The sequence below is a fragment of the Eumetopias jubatus genome, unplaced genomic scaffold (assembly GCF_037043125.1).
Source record: "Eumetopias jubatus isolate StellerSeaLion01/CBP00866 unplaced genomic scaffold, mEumJub1_p1.0 scaffold_5, whole genome shotgun sequence".
In the NCBI taxonomy this organism is placed as follows: domain Eukaryota; kingdom Metazoa; phylum Chordata; class Mammalia; order Carnivora; family Otariidae; genus Eumetopias; species Eumetopias jubatus.
In genome coordinates, this window is record NW_028274811.1 from 42,119,418 (window position 1) to 42,138,446 (window position 19,029).

The 19,029-nt window shown below is 41.9% G+C and overlaps 1 protein-coding gene across 3 annotated transcripts in view; it reads left to right on the top strand.

Moving 5' to 3' along the window:
- The first annotated feature begins 3,313 nt into the window (after window positions 1-3,313).
- The window catches only part of MAP3K1 (mitogen-activated protein kinase kinase kinase 1), a 74,465-nt gene continuing 58,749 nt past the window's right edge, over window positions 3,314-19,029 (top strand). For 2 of the 3 annotated variants that reach the window (XM_028119105.2, XM_088023319.1), the window contains exon 1: window positions 3,314-3,801. In XM_028119105.2, coding sequence (XP_027974906.1) covers window positions 3,320-3,801 — 482 coding nt within the window. In that variant the 5' untranslated portion in view covers window positions 3,314-3,319. Of the gene's footprint in view, window positions 3,802-4,523; window positions 4,901-19,029 lie in introns of those variants that run through there. The other variant, XM_088023318.1, reaches the window with a different exon arrangement.

Sequence of the window (19,029 nt, forward strand, 5' to 3'; positions counted from 1 at the left end):
GGGAACAAGTAGATTTTCTTGGGGCCCACAATTCACCTGGAGGGAGAAGGGTATAGGCACCATGAGCATTCATTGTGCTCTGGCGTCCCTCTGCATGTTGTACGCCACACTGGGAATGTTGCTGGACGAGTCAGCTAAGTGGAGGCTGCTTAAGAAACTTTCTACTATAATGTCACCTACACTGTCCTTGTAGGGGGCCAATTACCCCATAAATGACAAGATTTGCTGACTTAGAACATGTAGAAACACCTGGAAGTATGGTGTCTAGAAAGTGTGGAGAAACCAAATTCTAGCCCAACTCTCCAGCAAGTATTCTGTATTAAATATATAAATATATATAAGCCTAATAGAACACAAGCATTTGTTCCATTCTCCAGGTTACATTCGTACTCTTTATGTCAACCTAAGACATAGATCTTACAAACAAGAAAACACACACACACACACACTCACACACACACACACACACACACACATCTGAAATCCTCTAAGAGTCAGCCTGATAAATACCTAATAAAAATATTTGCAGATAGGAACGTTTTATTTAATTTTGTAAATATGAAATACAGCAAATACTATCCCCAGAGAAGAGGAAAAATCCTTGCATGTGTATGGTAGGGGCTAGGTGCTTAATAAATATATGATGAATGATGTACAGTCTGAAATATTTCTGCTGGTGCATACTAAATCTGCTCATTATAAGGTCAGTGATATTTATACACAACCAAGAAATGCACCAACATTAAACTAGATTCTCCAAATTAACGTGGTGTAGGAACTGAAGTGTGACAATTCCCAGAAGTACTGTGTAGAAGCAGTGATTTGTAAAGCACCAGCATAAAAATTAGCAAAGTTTTCATGGCATAAATGTAATCATTGCAATGCTTGTAACTAAGAAAGGATAGAACTAAAGAGCTTGGGAATAGTAACTGGAATTTTCAGTGCACAAACAACCTTTGAAAAGACACGTCTCCTTTATGCCATTAAAGAAATCATTTGAGCAATAACATAAAGCAGGAGCCAAAAGCACCAAAACCAGAGCTAGAGTCCTAACCATGCTTAAGACGGAGAAACTACAGTAGCAATCCCAGGGTTAGAGACTTTGTATTAACATATGACAGAGGAAGAACATCCTTTGCAGTCAAGCATGTCCTTTGATTATTTCTCTCTCCCCGTCTCTCCAAAAAAAAAAAAAAAAAAAATCAGTTTGTCAGTGTATAGATGCATAATGACAACCCAAATATTTACAAAGAAGATCAAGGGCAAAATGACTTAAAGCATCAAAAACTTGCAAAAGATCAGTACTAGGGTTTCTCCATGGTGGTGTGGAGAACTGGGGCTAGTTGACAGTGTTGTGTTTGGTACAAATAAAGAGTTTTGCTTGAATCTTGTTCTACTTTGCTACTATGGCCAAACTTTAAAATTGGAACAACTTTGAAAGGCTAAGGGCGTCCACTTGCTTTTCTCATTTACAGGTACCAGAGTATGTGTATGCCATTTAAAGGTTTTTCGATCTAAATAGGAAAGAGTAAAGTTTATCCTTTTCAATTTAGGATTTGGTGGGTGTGGCAATCTGGGAAGACCTGGGAAATAACTAGTGTTTAGTTTGGATGATACACTTGGCAACCATTAAAAGAGTGTATAATTATAGCCTAAATGTAGACTTCAAATTTTAACAGATTTATCTAAACTTTCCAAAATTTGTACCGTTGAATGTAACTATCTAAAACTGTTTTACGGCAGATGCAGCACTATTCAAAACATTGAGCTAATATAAAATCAATACCATTTTTTAAAAAATCCCTCGAATATCACCATCCTCCTCGGTTAACATTTGTAGTCGGGAAGGAGACTTTCATTTTACCTAGTTTCAAGAAGTCAAATGAATCATTTTGTAGACAGTACTGACTTAACGCCTAATTCTATGAACACTGACAAGATAGCGCTCTTTCTGTTCGTGAGGAACCCTCCCCCTCCCACCCACCCCCATGTCTTAATTAACGTGCACAAAATAAATCTGGGGATGCATACCCCTGGTTGTGGGAGGTTTCCCCTCACAGACAAATCAGCTCGAGGAAAAGAAGGGAGGGGAGAAATAAACGCCACACAGAAGCTCTCCTTGCCAGAAGAAAGGTCGAAAATCATTAACATGTAAATGGTGCTTTTTCCATCCCAAGGCTCCTTATCGCCGAGACTGCCCCAAGGACTGTAAGGGTTCGGAACGCCACGTTAGGCAACTCGGGGGGACTGCAGGGGTGGGGGCGGATGGAACACGGACTGTGACCCGACCCTGCCGGGAAGAAGGACGTGCCGCCAGAGGCATCAGATTCGGGGAGGGCCAAAACCTGGCCAAGAATGACATTATCGAGCACTTTCTGGCACAGCCTAGGTTCCTTCCCCTAACATGCTCTTTGTGGTCCCGTATACTGCTGCCTTTCCCAAAAACAGCGGAGGAAAAAATAAAGATGTACAAGGACTTCCGCCCCTCCATGTCTCTCTCTAGCGAGGGCGGAGAAGATAAGAGGGATGTCCCAAATCGGTGACTTCAGGTTGTGAACAAGAGATCCCAGGAAACTTTGAAGTATTTATTTGTAGCTCGTGTTGTGGGAGAGGAAGACAAACGAGGAGAAAAGGTTTTTTCAAAAAACTTTTTTTGGGGGGGGCGGTCCGCGGCTGCACGTCGGCTTAAACATTGGGTTTCTTTCGCTTTGCATCAGGCGACAACCCTGGGCGCCACCTGCGCGTCGCGCGCGGAGTGGGGGAGGAGGATTGGTCTTCGCCCGGGTTCCCCGACGCCCACTGCAAAGGGCAGTGAGAATGACAGACCGCAAACCCTCTCGCCTGCATCCCCTTTAACGCGCTACACACCTAAGTTCGAACTGCAACTCTCGTTGGGCGACCTCTCGACGAGCCGGGCGGAGATTGCGGCGGAGGGGCAGCGGCGCACTGTAGCCGCCGAGGCTCCTCCTCTCGCCGGTGCAGCCCGGGACTACCTGGCGCCCAGCGAGTGCAGCACGCAAAGCCCAGGGCGCCTTTGCGGCGGTTACGTTCCAGTTCATTTCGCCAGCCCGCGCGCGACGCCGGGCGCACACCCCACTCCTTCCACCTGCTCCGCGCCACCACCCCCCCCCCCGCCCGGGCCGAAGCCGGTGCGCCTGCCCGACCGTCCAGGCCAAGCACCCGGCGGGCCCTGCTCACGCAGTTGGCGCAGGCGGCTCTACGCTAGCGGCGCAGCGCCCGCCGGTCCGCCCTCCCCCTGCAGTCTCCCCGCCCCCTCCCTCCCTCGCAGGGGCCGAGCGAATGTAGCCCGCGAGAGAAAATGGCGGCGGCGGCGGGGAATCGCGCCTCGTCGTCGGGATTCCCGGGCGCCGGGGCGGCGAGCCCCGAGGCGGGCGGCGGCGGAGGGGCTCTCAAGGCGAGCAGCGCGCCCGCGGCAGCCGCGGGACTGCTGCGGGAGGCGGGCAGCGGGGGCCGCGAGCGGGCTGACTGGCGGCGGCGGCAGCTGCGCAAAGTGCGGAGTGTGGAGCTGGACCAGCTGCCGGAGCCGCCGCTCTTCCTCGCCGCCTCGCCGTCGTCCTCTTCCACTTCTCCGTCGCCGGAGCCCTCGGACGCGGCGGCGGGCGGGAGCGGTTTCCAGCCTGTGGCGGTGCCGCAGTCTCACGGAGCCGCGAACCGTGGCGGCGCCCACCCTCTGGAGCCCGCGGCCGCACAGGACAGCGGCGCCCCGAGCCCCGCGGGGGCCGAGCCCGGGGAGAAGCGGACGCCCGCCGCCGAGGCGCCTCCTGCAGCGGCCCCCGCCGGGTGAGCAACGCGGCCGGGGACGCGGCGAGGACTTGGGGGCGGGCGGACGGACGAGGGCAATGAATGAACCCGGGGTACCGCGCACTGCGTCCCGGGGCTCCGTGCAGCGAGGCTGCGCGCCGCTCGCCGGGATCCGAGCCCTCGGGCACCCCCTTTGACCCCTCCGGCGTCGGGCGGCGGCCCGGACCTGGCCTGGGGGACGGAACGGGGACCCGGGGCGGGGACGTGCCGGAGAGTTTGTTATTGTTTGCAGACATGTGACAGGCGTGCGAGCCGCGCTGCAGGGACCCGTTGAAATAAGGTGTGGGGCCCCGGACTGGCTTTGTGGGGCTCCCGGAATCGGGATTCTCCGAGGTGACCCGGCGCGGGACCCTGGCGCTGTCCTCGGGGCAGGGCTGGGGGGCGGGCAATAGCCCAGCGGCGGCGCCCCCAGACGAGAGTCCCGGGATCGCTGGGGGTGAGGCCCGAGACTGCAGACAGGCGGTGGTCAAAAAAGGGGCGGGGTGGGTGCGGATCCCAGCCGTAGGCCGGGTGGGGGGGGGTGGGGCGTTGGGGAACGGCGTGAGGTACACTGGACCTTGACAGGCAGAGCCCCTCGTCAGGTACCCGGGCCCGGCCGGGAGCCGGCCAAAGGCAGCACGACCGCAGAGCGCTCCGGGTGGAAGGCTCTGTAACGCCTGTCAAAGCGGTGTGGGAGGGCGGGCGAGCGGGCGGGCTGCTAACTCGGGGACTTGGAATATTTTAGGACTTGGGTTTTCTCATTGCGTCCCTCAAGGGGCTCTACATGTTCTTGGGAATGCGCACAGCGCCACTAAAACTTGAGTGACTTCTGTTTGGAGTTTGAATTTGGCCTTTGAAGTTTGCATTTGGCGGAGTGGTGTAAGAGCCAGGACCGGATGTGTCAGCCATTCAGTTTCAAAGCAGTGGTGACTGCTCCCCGCAGCTTCTCCGGCGTGGCTGGGGACCGCGGCTGGGGTGCGGTGCTTCCTGCTTGTGCAGCTGCGCGGGCTACCAGCCGACTGCGGGATTCCAGGGACCACAGTGAAGTGGGCTTCGGCTCAGATAGTCCTACGTGCCTATGCATTACGGTACGTGTAAGGTAATAGACCAGCGGTTCTTGGCCTGACCCCTTTTTGGCAACTGGAAATCTTTATGTTAAAGGAAATTCTTTTAAGTGTGACAGTCGTAATCCTTGTTTTTAGGAAATCTGACTAGTGTTTGCACATTGTAGTCTTGATGAGTATTTTGAGTTGCTGGAAATGTTTTTTGTGATAGTTAACCGTTGCACTGTAGAGTTTCCTGACCTAAATTTATTATGGGTATTTTAAAGACTGTGTTTTATATTTGTTTCCCTTGTGAGACGAATTTGACAATGGGAATCCTTGGTTTGGGTTAATTATCTAAAGTGCTTTGGTACTTTTTGAGCTTGATATTTTTATTTATTTAAAACCACAGTTCATTTATTACCAGGAAGTTGCACACCCCACCAAAAAAACAAAAAACCCTAAAAATTATGATCAGCACTGTGCCATGGCAATCTTGAGAGGAAAGGAGATTTGTGGCTGTGATAGTTTTCTGTGTGCACTTGTAAATATGTTAGTGTTATAAGAGCTAAGTTTCTCTACACTTTCCTGCTTCTGTGAAGATTGGATTAAAACCTCACTAGAATAATTCTTTGAAGGCAGTTAGTACTACAAATGAGCTCCAGATAAAAATATTAAACCTTAAATTTTAGAAGTTAATTTTATGTTCTTGTGAGAGTAACTTTTTGAATACAGTAAATAATTTAGTGTCAGCATTCTAGTCCTGTTGATGAGCTATGACTATAGTAGAGGAGCAACCACTGTAAAAATAATGTATAGAAGTTGTTTAGAGTTGCCTCCACACAAAATAAGACTAAGGTGGAGGCAGATAGAATTGAAGAACTGAGTAACCCATGTTTAATTTTTGTATGTTATAACATAGGTCGTTTTGCCCTCTTTGTTGGAGTGGGTTATAATGCAGTGTGTGAAATAAGGAGCTAATCAGCATAATCATTTTTAAAAAATGAATTTCACTAGCCAGAATGCTGTTTGTTCACCCCAAATGTAATACCTACAGACTTCGTTTATAGTAAAATGTTGATTCTCTAAGCTTGAAAATACAGTGATTTTTCCTTCCAGTTCCTTGTTTGTGGGGTTGAAGTTCATTTGCATCTATTGGTATAAATACTTTGATTCTAAAGAGTTCAGTGAACTTTACATTTTACTTTTTTGACAGTAGTTTCATTTGTACTTTCTGGAGGAAAATATAGCACTGAGATTTTGAAGTAGTTTTATGTTTCAGGAGTAGTACGGGTCTGGGGTTCCCTTCTGTCTAAAGACCTGTTGTATTTTTAAGAGAGTTCTATGATTTTTTAATTTCAGAATTTCCTTCAGTTTTTTTGATCTTTGGATGTAGAAACTGAAAATGTGGAAAATACATTTGTGAAGTATAAATTTTGTAAGTTATATTCATATTAAAAATAAAAGATTTATGTCTGTCCCTCTCCTTTAGGGTAATAATTGAAATCAATGAAAGTTTTGTGCCTGTAAGTGGCGCCCAAGGGTTTGGAATTTTAACTTATATTACAGAATTAGGAACTTTTTCTTCCTATTTATTGTTTTTGAAGAAAAATTACAGTGTTACTTTCCATTGAACAGGCTGTTGTGAGTTTGGTAGATATAATTACTCAATCCTATTTTTGTAACTTAAAAAAACCCTAACTATCAATTTGCTGGCCCCATGAAAGAACAAGATATGCTGTACTTGTTAATGTTAGTTTTTGTTTAAAACTAAAACCATTTCATAGACTGCTTTTATATCCTCATATAGCCCCCAGCTTTCACTTCCTTTTAAAAGCTGCTAGGTTAAAAATAATAATTTAGTGACTTTTTACTAGAGGAGATATGGGAACATTATTATCTAAAAATAAGTTGTAAAAAATTAAGTTGGTGATTTTATGAAACGGTACAAGTAGTTACATAAGGTAACTTATGTGAATATATAAGTTTCATAGTTATGAATTGTCTACAAATTCTATTTTAAATCAGGTAGAACATTAATGTATTCTTCATTATACTTAACCTTAATAAATGTAATCCTGAAAGAAAAATATCAGAGCTATAGTTGTTGCCAACTTTTGTTTTCTTTTCATATCTGATTTTGGCAAGGGTGACTGGTTAACCAACATTCCTTAATGTATGATTTCCAATACACTATAACAACTCAATTTTGTTAGATACAAAAACCAGGAAGTAGCCCTGTTCATTGATACTCTTTCCTGTCTTCTATAGCACCTCAAGCATATGTTGCATGTCTTAGAAATGGTCATTGACTTACTGACTTGAAGATTTCAAAACATGGAAAGAAAGGAGTGTTCTTTGTTTTGAAGAGAGCAAAATAACCAGCTACAGCTTGCCTAGGCTGTCTGGTCATCAGTCCTTGACACTGGCTATAAGCATTCCAGAAGAAGAAATAATGGGGTGGGAAGGCAGTTAATGGTGAATGGATTCCCCTGAGGGAAAATATAGGGCATTCAGAAGTACTCTGAGTGAGAAAGGACAACTTTTGTATTTGTTACCCATTTTCTTGGGTTGAGAGGTATTTCTCTGTAAAGGCAATAGGAAAACGTGGCATGGAAAAGTAATGGTCTCCAGAAGCTGCTTAAGAACTACACTATATTGCACCTCTAACCTTGGAAATACTTTGCCTATATCAGATATACCAAGTATATTCCTTAGACTTGGTGGTTTTCCTCAGTCCTTGCCTCTTTTTATATCCTAAGTCAAAAGTTAGAGCTACTTAAAAATGTTAATGGGTAGAAGATTAATGTGAGGAAATGTGCAGTTTTAGGAACAGACCCAAGTTATCTTTAACAAATAATTTAAGAACATTTTTAAAACATGAAGGAAGTAACCAGGAACAGAATTAAAGTAAATGGTTCATTGCAAAACAGTGAGATTAGTCAGGTGTTCTTCTTATAGCAAGATTATAAGAGGATTTTAGCCGTGGCTAAAACATGTTCATTGAGTATACAGATATGTTTGGATTCCTTTTAGTAGTCACCTTTCTTACCTTCTACAGGTCAGGCCAGTTATATATAGTATCTCATTTCATTATCACTACAGCCCTCCAAGGCATTGTAATTTCTGTTTTCAAGAGAGGGAAACTCATTTGTGATGCTAAAACTCTGTGATCACATAACTAGAAGACAGAGCCAGGTCAGTCTGACTCCACAATTCATTTCTTTCCACCATCAGTGCTGCTTTTATTTTTCCAAATTAATAGTTAAATTAATTGATAATTTTTAAGGAGGAATTTGTTCTGCAGGAGTCATAATAAACATAATAGGTCTTTACCCAGTGCCATTGCCAATATATTCGTCTTTTTATATGTATATACTGCATAGCTTTCTGTAACCTGGCCTTGTATAATGTAATAAAGTAGACTGTACTTAGATCACCTTATTGTGTTAGGTAAGGCGAATAATTGATTCACGTTGAGTGTTAGATTTTTTGATTTGTATCAAATCAAATGTATTTTGTTTTTTGATACATAATTTGATATAATACAATGTATTTTGATTGTATTATAAGTGGAGGGAATTAAAGAAGGTGAAATTAACATCACTCATGAATCTTAATCATCACTGGGGAGAAACTGTTCCAGTACAGTTGTACCCTGCTCCTTTATTATTTTTTATTTCATTCATCCAAGGTTTACGGATCTCTACAAGATGATGGTCTGGGTGGTAGAGAAAAAGATCATTGATCTGTTTCTCTTGGTAGGTTCTAGTATGAACGTGTTTAACAGTACCATATTAAGTGCTCTAAGAGAGATGGGAATACAGAGAGACTCTCAGATTAAAAACTTGTGCCCTGAGTCTTATCCACAACCTGCCACACTATATTCCTATAGTGAATGAATAGAGTGTTATCTCCCTAACTTCCTGAGGAATTAATTGGCCTTCCAGGCTAGTAGTTAAGGGTGGTGGCTTTGTTCTGCTTTCTGCTTGTGTGTTTGGGCTGTTAATTTTTGCTCCTTTCCTTTGGTCTCTTTCTGCTTTCTTAGGACAGGTATGTGCTGTAGTTTTACTATTTCCAGAGTAATGGAAAAATAAATCTAGATATAGATTAGTTTCAAACTATTTCTGCCTACACTCTTAGAGGAATATGTATGGAACCGCGAGTTCAGATGTGATTTTTTTTCTTTCTTGAAAGAGAACATTAAAAGGGGGTATGGAGAGCAAGGAACTCAATATATACCAATGGTGGTTTTAAAATTTAGTCTTTATTATTAGTAACAACAACTCTGCTAGTTAAGAAAACATTAGGGGATGCCTGGGTGGCTCATAGGTTAAGCATCTGCCTTCGGCTCAGGTCATGATCCCAGGTTCCTGGGATGGAGTTCTGTATGGGGCTCCTTATTCAGCAGGGAGCCTGCTTCTCCCTCTGCCTGCCACTCCCCCTGCTTGTGCATGCTCTCTCTCTCTGACAAATAAATAAAATCTTAAAAAAAAAATAGGAAATGTCAAATATGCTCTAGAGTCTAAGATAATAAAAAAAAAATCCTTATCTTCATTTACTCTGTGGCATATCATAGTTGGTTTAGGTATGTTTAGGTATGGAAGGGAGTTCTGTATTGTTAGTGATTGAATCCTTTGGAATACCAGTCTGGTTAGTTTGGTTTAATAGATTGAGATATCAGAGTGCCAAGAACTGTTAAGTTATTAATACCCACCAAGCATATATTTCTGAGTATAGTCTGACACCCGGGAATTATTAATGAGGCCATCAGACCTCTTGAAGATTGGGGGAGGTCCTTGGAGCTTACACAGTGCTGTAGTTAGGGCATTAACTAAGTTTATCACATGAAAGTATAGTGATGATGAGTGTATATGGAGTAAGGAGAGAGTAGATACTGGGTGGAGACTTTGCTCTGACAGACATGATCATTACCTTTTGTTATTGCCTAAATAGTCACTTAACTGGTATATTATCAAATAATCTTCAACTGGTCCTACAGCATTCTGATACTAAATATCCGTTGTTAACAAATGAGGAGCTCTGTCTTCTATGTATTCCACTGCCTAGTACCTAGACTAGCGTCTGACACCCATGAATATTAGGTGCCCATAAATGTTAGGATGAATTAATTTTCCCAAAGTGGTTATTTTTAAATTACTATATCTAAAGATTACAATAATTTACTTTGATGAGATTTCAATCATCGTCTAGTTTAAGGCAAGTTTTGAAGGCAAGAACTTTCTTATGTTGATATATAGTAGCAGTAGGTGGTATTTAGCAATCAGAGGTTGATAATATTGACTGATTTTATATAATGTAAAACTTAAAATAATTATTTTAATAGCTAAGTGTAGTTACAAAGTAATTAGAGTCATGCTCAAACTGTCAAACACTGAGAAAATTGAGTTTCTGATACTTGAAGTGACTAGTTATTTGGGCTAATGGGTAACCTTCCTGATTTTCTTCTTAACCTTGGCAGTTCTTCCTTGGTGGTCCATCATCACCCTCTGGAACATAAATATTAAAAGATCCTTAGGGTGATCCTAGGGCTTCGTCATTTTGTCTTCTCCATTCCCACTATTAATGTCTTTAGATAGTTCTTGACCATTCACAAGTGATTGCAGAATTTGTTTTCCTACCATGACCTCTCCTAAACTCCAGACCTACACCTAACTGTCTGTGTGACATAGGCATACTCAGATATCTAAAATCAAATTCAGGGTTTTCCCTACACCTTGTCCTACTAATATATTCTCTGCTCATGAAATGGCAGAACCAGAACCTAGGAGTTACCCTTGACCACTCCTTGTATTTAGTCCACCATCAGAGCCTGGGGATTTGACCCTGTTACCACATCCCAAGGCCAGACTTGCATGGTCTCTTACTTGGACTGATGTAGTAGCCTCCTGACTTGCTCCCTGTGTCCTTTCTCCCTTCCCATCTGTTCTCCATATTATATGGCCAGAGTGATCATTTTAAAATGTTAATCTGATTATAACAATGTTCCTCTAGAAAAGTAAATAAGATTAAGTATAAAAACCTTCAAAAGCTTGCCATTTGGTTAAAGACCAGAGAATCCTTATCATGCCCTACTCAGTCCCTGCCCTGTCTGGCCCTTGCTGCCTCTCTAGGCTCATCTCAGATCACACTTGCCCTTGTTCTCTGCAGGATTGCCTTCTTTCATTTCTTCAAACTCAGCACACCACCTCCTTGCCATAGGGCTTTGGCATGCACTGCATGCTCCCTCTGCTGGAACACTTTCCCCAGTCCCAAGTCAGCACTTCATTGTTCAAATCTAGCTCCCTGATAGCTCCTCAGGGAAGCTCTTCTTCCCTGATCTCCCAGACTGGCTTCATAGCACAGTGTCCTTACTCTCAATGTTGTGATTTTACATTTGTTATCTCATCTGATAAATGGCTCTCTTCTCCAGAAGACTGTAAGGCCTGAGTGGGCAGTGCCTGTGGCTGGATAGCGACCCAGCACCTAGCAAAATGCCTGGCCCAGAGTTGCCTGTTAGTAAATATTTGTGGAATAAATGAGTAAGGATAATAATGACATGACAAGTTCAACCTCATAGATCATTTGTTTAACACCTTTGGGCAGACGTAGTCTAGGTCCTAGCTGAGACAGGATTACACAGCAAAAGCCTAGATGATTGGTGTGGCCTAATTCTTAGTTTGTGATAGATTCTTTGGGAGGTATCTGGACTGTAAGACCTGCCAAGTGCCTTGAGTGAGGTAGGACAGCTTAATGTGGCATGGAGGAAATAGCTCTATAGTAGTCCATGCCTCCCCTTTCCATGGTTTCACTTTCTGAGGCTTTGGTTACCTGCAGTCAGTCACGGTCTGAAAGCAGATGACCCTCCTCCTGACACTGCCATCAGAAGGTCACTAGTAGCTTAACGCTTCATCACAATGCCTACATCATTCACCTCACTTCATGTCATTGTGTAGCCATTTTATCATGTTACATCATCACAAGAAGGGTGAGTACAGTACAGTAAGATTTTGAGAGTGACCACGTTCATATAACTTAAAAGTATATTGCAATAATTGTTCTATTTTATCAGTTATTGTTACTCTCTTACTGTGCCTAATTTATAAATTAAACTTTATCGTAGGTGTGTATGTATAGGAAAAAACATTGTATACATAGGGTTTGGGACTGTCTGGGGTCTTGCAATGTGTCCCTAGTGGATAAGGGGAGACTGCTGTACTGTGTGATAATCTGCTATCCAGATAAACATACTATCTGTATGTGATTCTTTTGCACTTACTAAGGAGGTGAAAATGGGTGTGTATGTATATTTATGTATATATGATATCTATACTCATGTTCATATTCATATATACATAAATATACACATAAAGGTGTTATGTATTATTATAATGATTCATTTTTTTCAAATTCTCATAATGTTATATAAGCTCAAGATGCCATTTTAGGGTTCTTGTCCCTTGAGTATTTATTTATTTATTGAGTATATTTATATTTTGAGTATAAATATGCTCAGCAAGGTGTTATGCATTAATGTAATTGTTCTCTTTCAAGTACTCAAAATGTAATGTAAACTTAAAATACCACTTCTGGGATTCTTGTCCCAATAACCCTACTGTCATGCAAAATTAATTTTTTATTAATATTAATTCATCTTGGAGTAAATAGAAGTTCATGTTTGCATTGAAGAAAAGATTTGCTAAGCAAATACTGTATGAAATTTTAGGAACCAAGAGCCCACGTAACAGAAAACACTTTAAAGTTTACTGGTGGTAACTAAATCCTACAGCCTCCCTTATCTAGAACATGATTTAGCACTAAGAAGTAAGGAAAAAAGGCTCTCAGCCGCCAAAGGGCGTGTAACGAAATCTGTCCTTTGAAGTTCTTTGATTTTACACTTAACAAGAGTTTCAAGGGCATTGGCTTAGGATTCACTGACACTTATTTAAGATATTATTCTTGTGGTCTTGTCCATTTGGTGTCCCCAACACACAGTGATCAAAAGCAGCCAATTAGAAAGACTAGAAGTATCGGGAAGAGACGGTTCCCTGATGGCTGCAGTGTAGACAGAGAGACTTGACAGCAAAGAGGAGAGGGAGGGACAAGAGCACCTCACAGCATTGCTGTCAGGGGACACCTGGTGTGGGAACATTCATTTCCGCATATCCGGATAGCTTCTCAGATTATAAACTTATTAAATGACAGAACTTTCCACATTACTTTTTGGGTACCAATTTCCTTAATGCAGAATTAGTGTGATCAGGATTGTTTGTTTTTATAATGGCAAGTGTGGCTCATTACAAGGTTGTGTTTCTGTCTGCTCAGTGAACTGAATTAGAAGGCCTATTATATTTTAAGTAAGATTTCCATTCGAGATAGGTGTAGAAAGTATTTTGATCCTCAAAATGGTAAGCTTTTAAGTTACCTGGAACTACCTAGGTAGTCCTGTGGCCTTGATGATACTGAATAAATGAAGTGTTTAGAATTGCATAAAATTGGAGGGTACTCAGTAGAAATGTCGTGTGGATTGTCTGTATGGGAAAATCTTTTTTGCTTTATTTGTGAGCCTGAGTCATTTTATACCCTGCAGTTTCTTTAAGGTGCTTATTAATCACCACCACTGGTATACACTGACCTTTCTCCTAGTGAGACTGTGAAGAGTCAGGCAGTAAGCTCCAACTTTGTAACATTGATCAAGTTACCTGGTGACTACAAGTTTTTTGGTTTAATTACTTCAAAAACATTCTTCATGTCTGTATGCTCTAAGATGAAGAGTGTTTTGAAACACATTCCACATTTCTTTTTTCTCCTTCAAGATAATGAGTTGGCTACATCTCTTATTTTCTGAATTTCTGTTAGTATTCTTAAATTTTGCTTGTGTAATAAGATTATTTTCATTGAAACTTAAATTTTATAAAAGATGTGACAGATTAATGTATATATTAATATTCCTGAAAAAGTTTTAGTGTTTTAAGCTAAATTTGTTTTGAATTTTGGAAAATATGTTTCAATTACTCTGGTACACAGACATCTTCAGGCTGTTGTATGAGGTCCTAATGTTTCTGGGATTCAGAATTTATGGTATCAAACCTCATTAATAAAATTATTAGACAATCCTTTTGAAAGCAACAAATATTTATTTTTTAAAACTTCTATCTTTATCATTTAACAAAAAGGACTGTACATTGTAGACTACTATAGGCTTTGCTTTTTTTTTTTTAAGATTTTATTTATTTATTTATTTGACAGAGACACAGCGAGAGGGGGAACACAAGTAGGGGGAGTGGGAGAGGGAGAGCAGGCTTCCCGCAGAGCAGGGAGCCCAATGTGGGGCTCGATCCCAGGACCCTGGGATCATGACCTGAGCCGAAGGCAGACGCTTAACGACTGAGCCACCCAGGCACCCCTAGGCTTTGCTTTTTTCTTGACAGTATTTTGTTATCTTGATACACATAGAGCTGTCTTTTTAATGACTGAATAATATTCCATCTTATGAACGTCACATTAGCCAGTTTCCTGTTTTTAGACATTTATATAGTTTGTTTTGGGATTGTTAAATTAAGCTTCAGTGACTACCATTGTATATACATTTTCATATATTTGTGCATCTAGTTCTATAAAACAGATATTCAGAAGTGGAATTGCTCAAAGGACATGCATGTTTAAAATTCAATTCTATAGCTGAAGTGCCCTGTCAAACATTGTACAGTTTATATATACCTCACAGTATGTGAGAGTGCCCATGGCCCCACATTTTGGCCAACAGTGCATATCATCAGTCTTTCATTTTTTGCCAGTTTGATGGATGAAAGATGGTTTTTTATCCTAATTTAAATTTCTTAGCTTTTTAGCATCATTGTACAACTTGTCCTATTTATTATCAGTTTCATATTTTTTGGTATATTTCCTTTCACACATGGGTAAGAATTATTCATTTTTTCTTACTGGTTTGTAATCATCCTCTGTATATTAGAATTTTAACTCTGACATGTATTGGAATTGTTCTCCTCCACTTCTGTGTTGTGAGTTATGAATTTCAGTTAAGTATTTTTCCATAAGGAAGCTTTAATTATTTTTTCAAATTTCAGTTCTTTCTTTTCATTATTTCTGTCTAGGTCTTATAGAATGTACTAGGGATGGAGTGCTGAATTGTACCTAAGAGTACAGATGCATGAATTCTAATCCGAGTTTCACCACTATCAAGTAGGGTAACCGGACAGTTACTTAGCTTCTTTGCACTTCAGTTTTCTTAGCTGTGACATGAAGATACTACTTCATAGTTGTTGCAAAAACTGTGTGTTTGTATAGTTCTTCAAACAGTGCTTGGTGCATGGTAAACACCGTATAAGTAATAACTATTATTATTCCCAAGTGCAGAATTATCACAGTTCACCAGTGTTTTCTAATATGTTTTATGTATTTAAAAAATATATTTTTATATATTTATTTGAGTGAGAGAGAGAGAGCACGCGAGGGGTGGAGGGAGAGGGAGAGAGAATCTCAAACAGACTCCATGCTGAGCGCGGAGCCTGATGCAGGGCTCAGTCTCACGACCCTGAGATCACAACCTGAGCCCAAACCAAGAGTCGGATGCTTAACCAACTGAGCCACCCAGGCGCCCCTATTTTTATGTATTTTTAAAAAATACTTTAACCTTTGATCCATCTGAAGTTTAAGGGGTGTCAGAGGGCTCTAACTTAATTTTTTCCAAATGAGTAGGTGTTCCAGCACTGTTAATTGACAAGAAATATCCCCTTTATCATACACTAAATTTTCAAGCATTTGGAAGTGCCCAAATGCATTTCTTTATTCCAGATCTTTTTCTTACACAAGGGGCCTAAACTCATAAATAATCACATTTCAAGTTTTGTACAAAGATTAAAAGAAAGTCACTGACTAAAGAGAAAGGATATATTAGATTATTAACTATATGTTTGCTGACTCGTTCTGATTAATATTTTGGTTCCTGAAATGTCTTAGCTTCAGTGACAGAACCCTGCATCCAGCTGCCTCTGGGATAGCTTTTCTAGAAGGTACAGCTGTGGCAGGCACTGCAGCTGCCACGTGTCCAACCTGAATCCCTGTCCTCCCCAGCCTTGCTGTCCGCTCCCTCGGATTTCTTGGTTGTTTGGGATGCCTGTTGGTAATTCCTGCCACCGTCCCCCTCAATTACTGTGCCCCTACTCTGCGGGCTTCCTTATCCTCAGCATCCAAGCAGTCTCCAGTTCTAGTGTCCCCAGGTCTCTGCTAGCTTTAGAATCTACACCACAGCTGCTGACCCCGGGTCATGCCTCTGTCACCTCATCCCAATTCTTGCAAAGCTTCCTTTGTAACTAGGTTCCTGCTTTTAGACATGTCTTCCTGTCTTTTCCCTATACTGCAGTTAGAGTGGGGCTTCTACAGTGCAGGTCTGCCCGTGACACTTCTGTCCACGAAACTTTCCTTCATCCTCAGAATGAAGTCCAGACTCCTTATTGTAGCTCAGAAGCCTCTGGTGACCAGCTCTGCTCCCCTCTTCACTCCCCCTTCCAGGACACCCTGCTCCAGACATCCATGTTCCTCCGTGTTCATATTATTGTTTTCCCAGCTCGCCCCTCTTTTTTCTCAGTGTGCTGTTTCCCCTATCTGGAATACTCATTTCATCTCCACTATGAGATGTTTTTAAATAATGTTTTTATTCCCTTTGCAATAAAGAAGTATTGGTATTCTACTAAATATAAGTGCGGCTATTTGGAGAAGTGTACTGAATTGTGAATTCTGCTGAACTCTTTAGAGTTCTTCTGTATCTGAATTAGATTTTTAAATTAGACTTTTAAACCTCTTCAGTTTTTCCTGTCACTGCATACATGGTCATGTCTTACTGAACGGCAGTGTTTACAAAGAGTTGTTTGGAAAGTATACATTATTGTAAAGTGAGTCAGATTTTTCCATTTGTATTAAAATTTCAAAGGTGCAATGTCAGGAAAATATTTGGTGCCATACAATGTATTTCTGTCTTTGAGAATAATCCAAGACCATCTCCAGTCAGAGAACAAACATGCTCCAATGCTGCAAGCGCAGGGCTTGACTGTGTCGGGGGAACATGATCACAAGGTTTACATCGGCTGCCTGGCCCCCTCAGGCAAGTTTCCAGGGAGCTGATGGGCTATAGGAAGATAGGCATGTCAGATGTGGGGTCATTTGAAATCTCTTTTTGTCTGGTCTGTGGCTATTCTCTCTAGAGAAACCAAAGGGCAGAGTAGTAAACATGCCAGGGCGAATGCCCATTGCCAGTGCTCTTATGCCCTCTGATGCCGCCACTGTCCGTGCCTTCAGGAGCACTCTGAGTGACTACCAAGGTGCTAGGAACCCAGCAGGGATGATGCCTATGAAGGAGTTTAACAAGGTAACAGTCTACTGATGACAAGGGCTGTGCAGGCCTTCTTGAGCTGGGAGTGAGGCAGGTATAGGGAGGGTATCCTGGGAAATGGAAGGTCCTTGCCAAGTCTCAAAGAATTCAGAGTTGTTAAACAGGTGAAAGGGGCTTGCGAGAGGTTTTATGACTGGGGTGGCGGAGTTTGGGGGGGCAGGCCCTCTGCTGACATGGAGAACTGCAAGTATAATTCAGATACCTCTGTCTGGGTGGAGAGCAGGGTGTAGATGGGACTCAGGAACGAAGCTGGGGACTGTCCAGAGAGCCATGCAGAGCTCTCTGCTTCCTTATTGTTCCCACTGGCCAGTCCTTAGATCTTTGTGGTTAGGACAAAATAAAAAGCTTTTTTAGTTTGACAGGTAATCACGGTGTGCTAGGAAGTGGGTCAGGAGGCCCAAAGGAGTTACATCAGAGCTGGTGCAAGATAGTCTGCAGCCACAGGTCTTTGCACTGCCAACAGCTCCCAAGTTTCAGAGGTTCGCGGATTCAGAGGTGTTCTCTTGTAAAACAAATTCCATCCACTTTGATCCTGAATGTGGTTTTGGAACTGCCCATTTGTATTTCAGAGACGACACAGTGTAGTGATTAGGAACCTGCGTTCTAAGAGTCAGACCTGTTAGCCACTTACCACTGTTGGACTCCGGGGAAGTCACTTAACATCTCTGAACTTCAAATGTCCTACCTCAAAAATGGTGTGAGTGGAGTGATTAGATGAGATAATGAAGCATGATTCTTGACCCAGAAAACTACTCAGTAAACATTAACTGTCAAATAATATCACTGCAAGTAACTATGAAGACTCACTAATTAATACTTTGTACAGATGAGGATGAGGTTAAGAGACTCAAGTTTACCTTACTAGTTGCCATTAGTTTAGCAAAGGTAGTGTGTATAGATTATACATCATCTTGAGAGCAAGTTATTTTTCATCATTATTTTGAAATTATTTGCTAGAATAATGGAAAACACAACTTTCAAAACTATGTGATGTGGGATAAAGCATATCATTGCTAGTACATAGATCAGGGATCTCATCACTTTGTGAGGACATAAGGCTGGTCTCCTGGGTTTGGTTTTCTCATCTGTGAAAAGAAGTGATTGACTTACATAATATCTTGGTTTCCTTAAAGCGCTAGCAACTTTCCACTATCTTAATTGGAAAATTACCTCTTGTGGCTATATTTAGTTGTAATTATTGAAACAACAATTGGTTTTTTGAACTTACCAACTCTTGGAATTTTAAACGTGGATATCAACTCTAAGGAGAAATTCAGAGGAGAATTAATGAAGGCTCAGAAAAAAGAAATATTTGTTAAATGATGAGAAAATATTTACTTTTTTAAAGCCTGTAACTATACTGGGAGAATAGTATCTTGCAAAGTGGAGAGAAATTAGGACTGAGTAGTTAGAATGTTTGTGTTTAACAGATTCTGTTAGAGAGGAATTTTGAAAATAACTTTCAATCTAATTTTTGGGGGAGCCTGGGTGGCTCAGTCAGTTAAGTGGCTGCCTTCGGCTCAGGTTGTGATCCCGGGTTCATGGGATTGAGCCCCACATTGGGCTCCCTGCTCAGCGGGGAGCCTGTTTTTCCCTCTCCCTCTGCTGCTCCCCCTGCTTGTGCTTTCTCTCGCTTTCTGTCAAATAAATAAATAAAATCTTTTAAAAAAATAAATCTAATTTTTGGTAACTATACTGTTAAAAATTGTCTTTCTTTACTTCAGCTTTAGTTGTATAAGGATGGATATCCCCAGGGATGACCTCTAATAAGCAAAG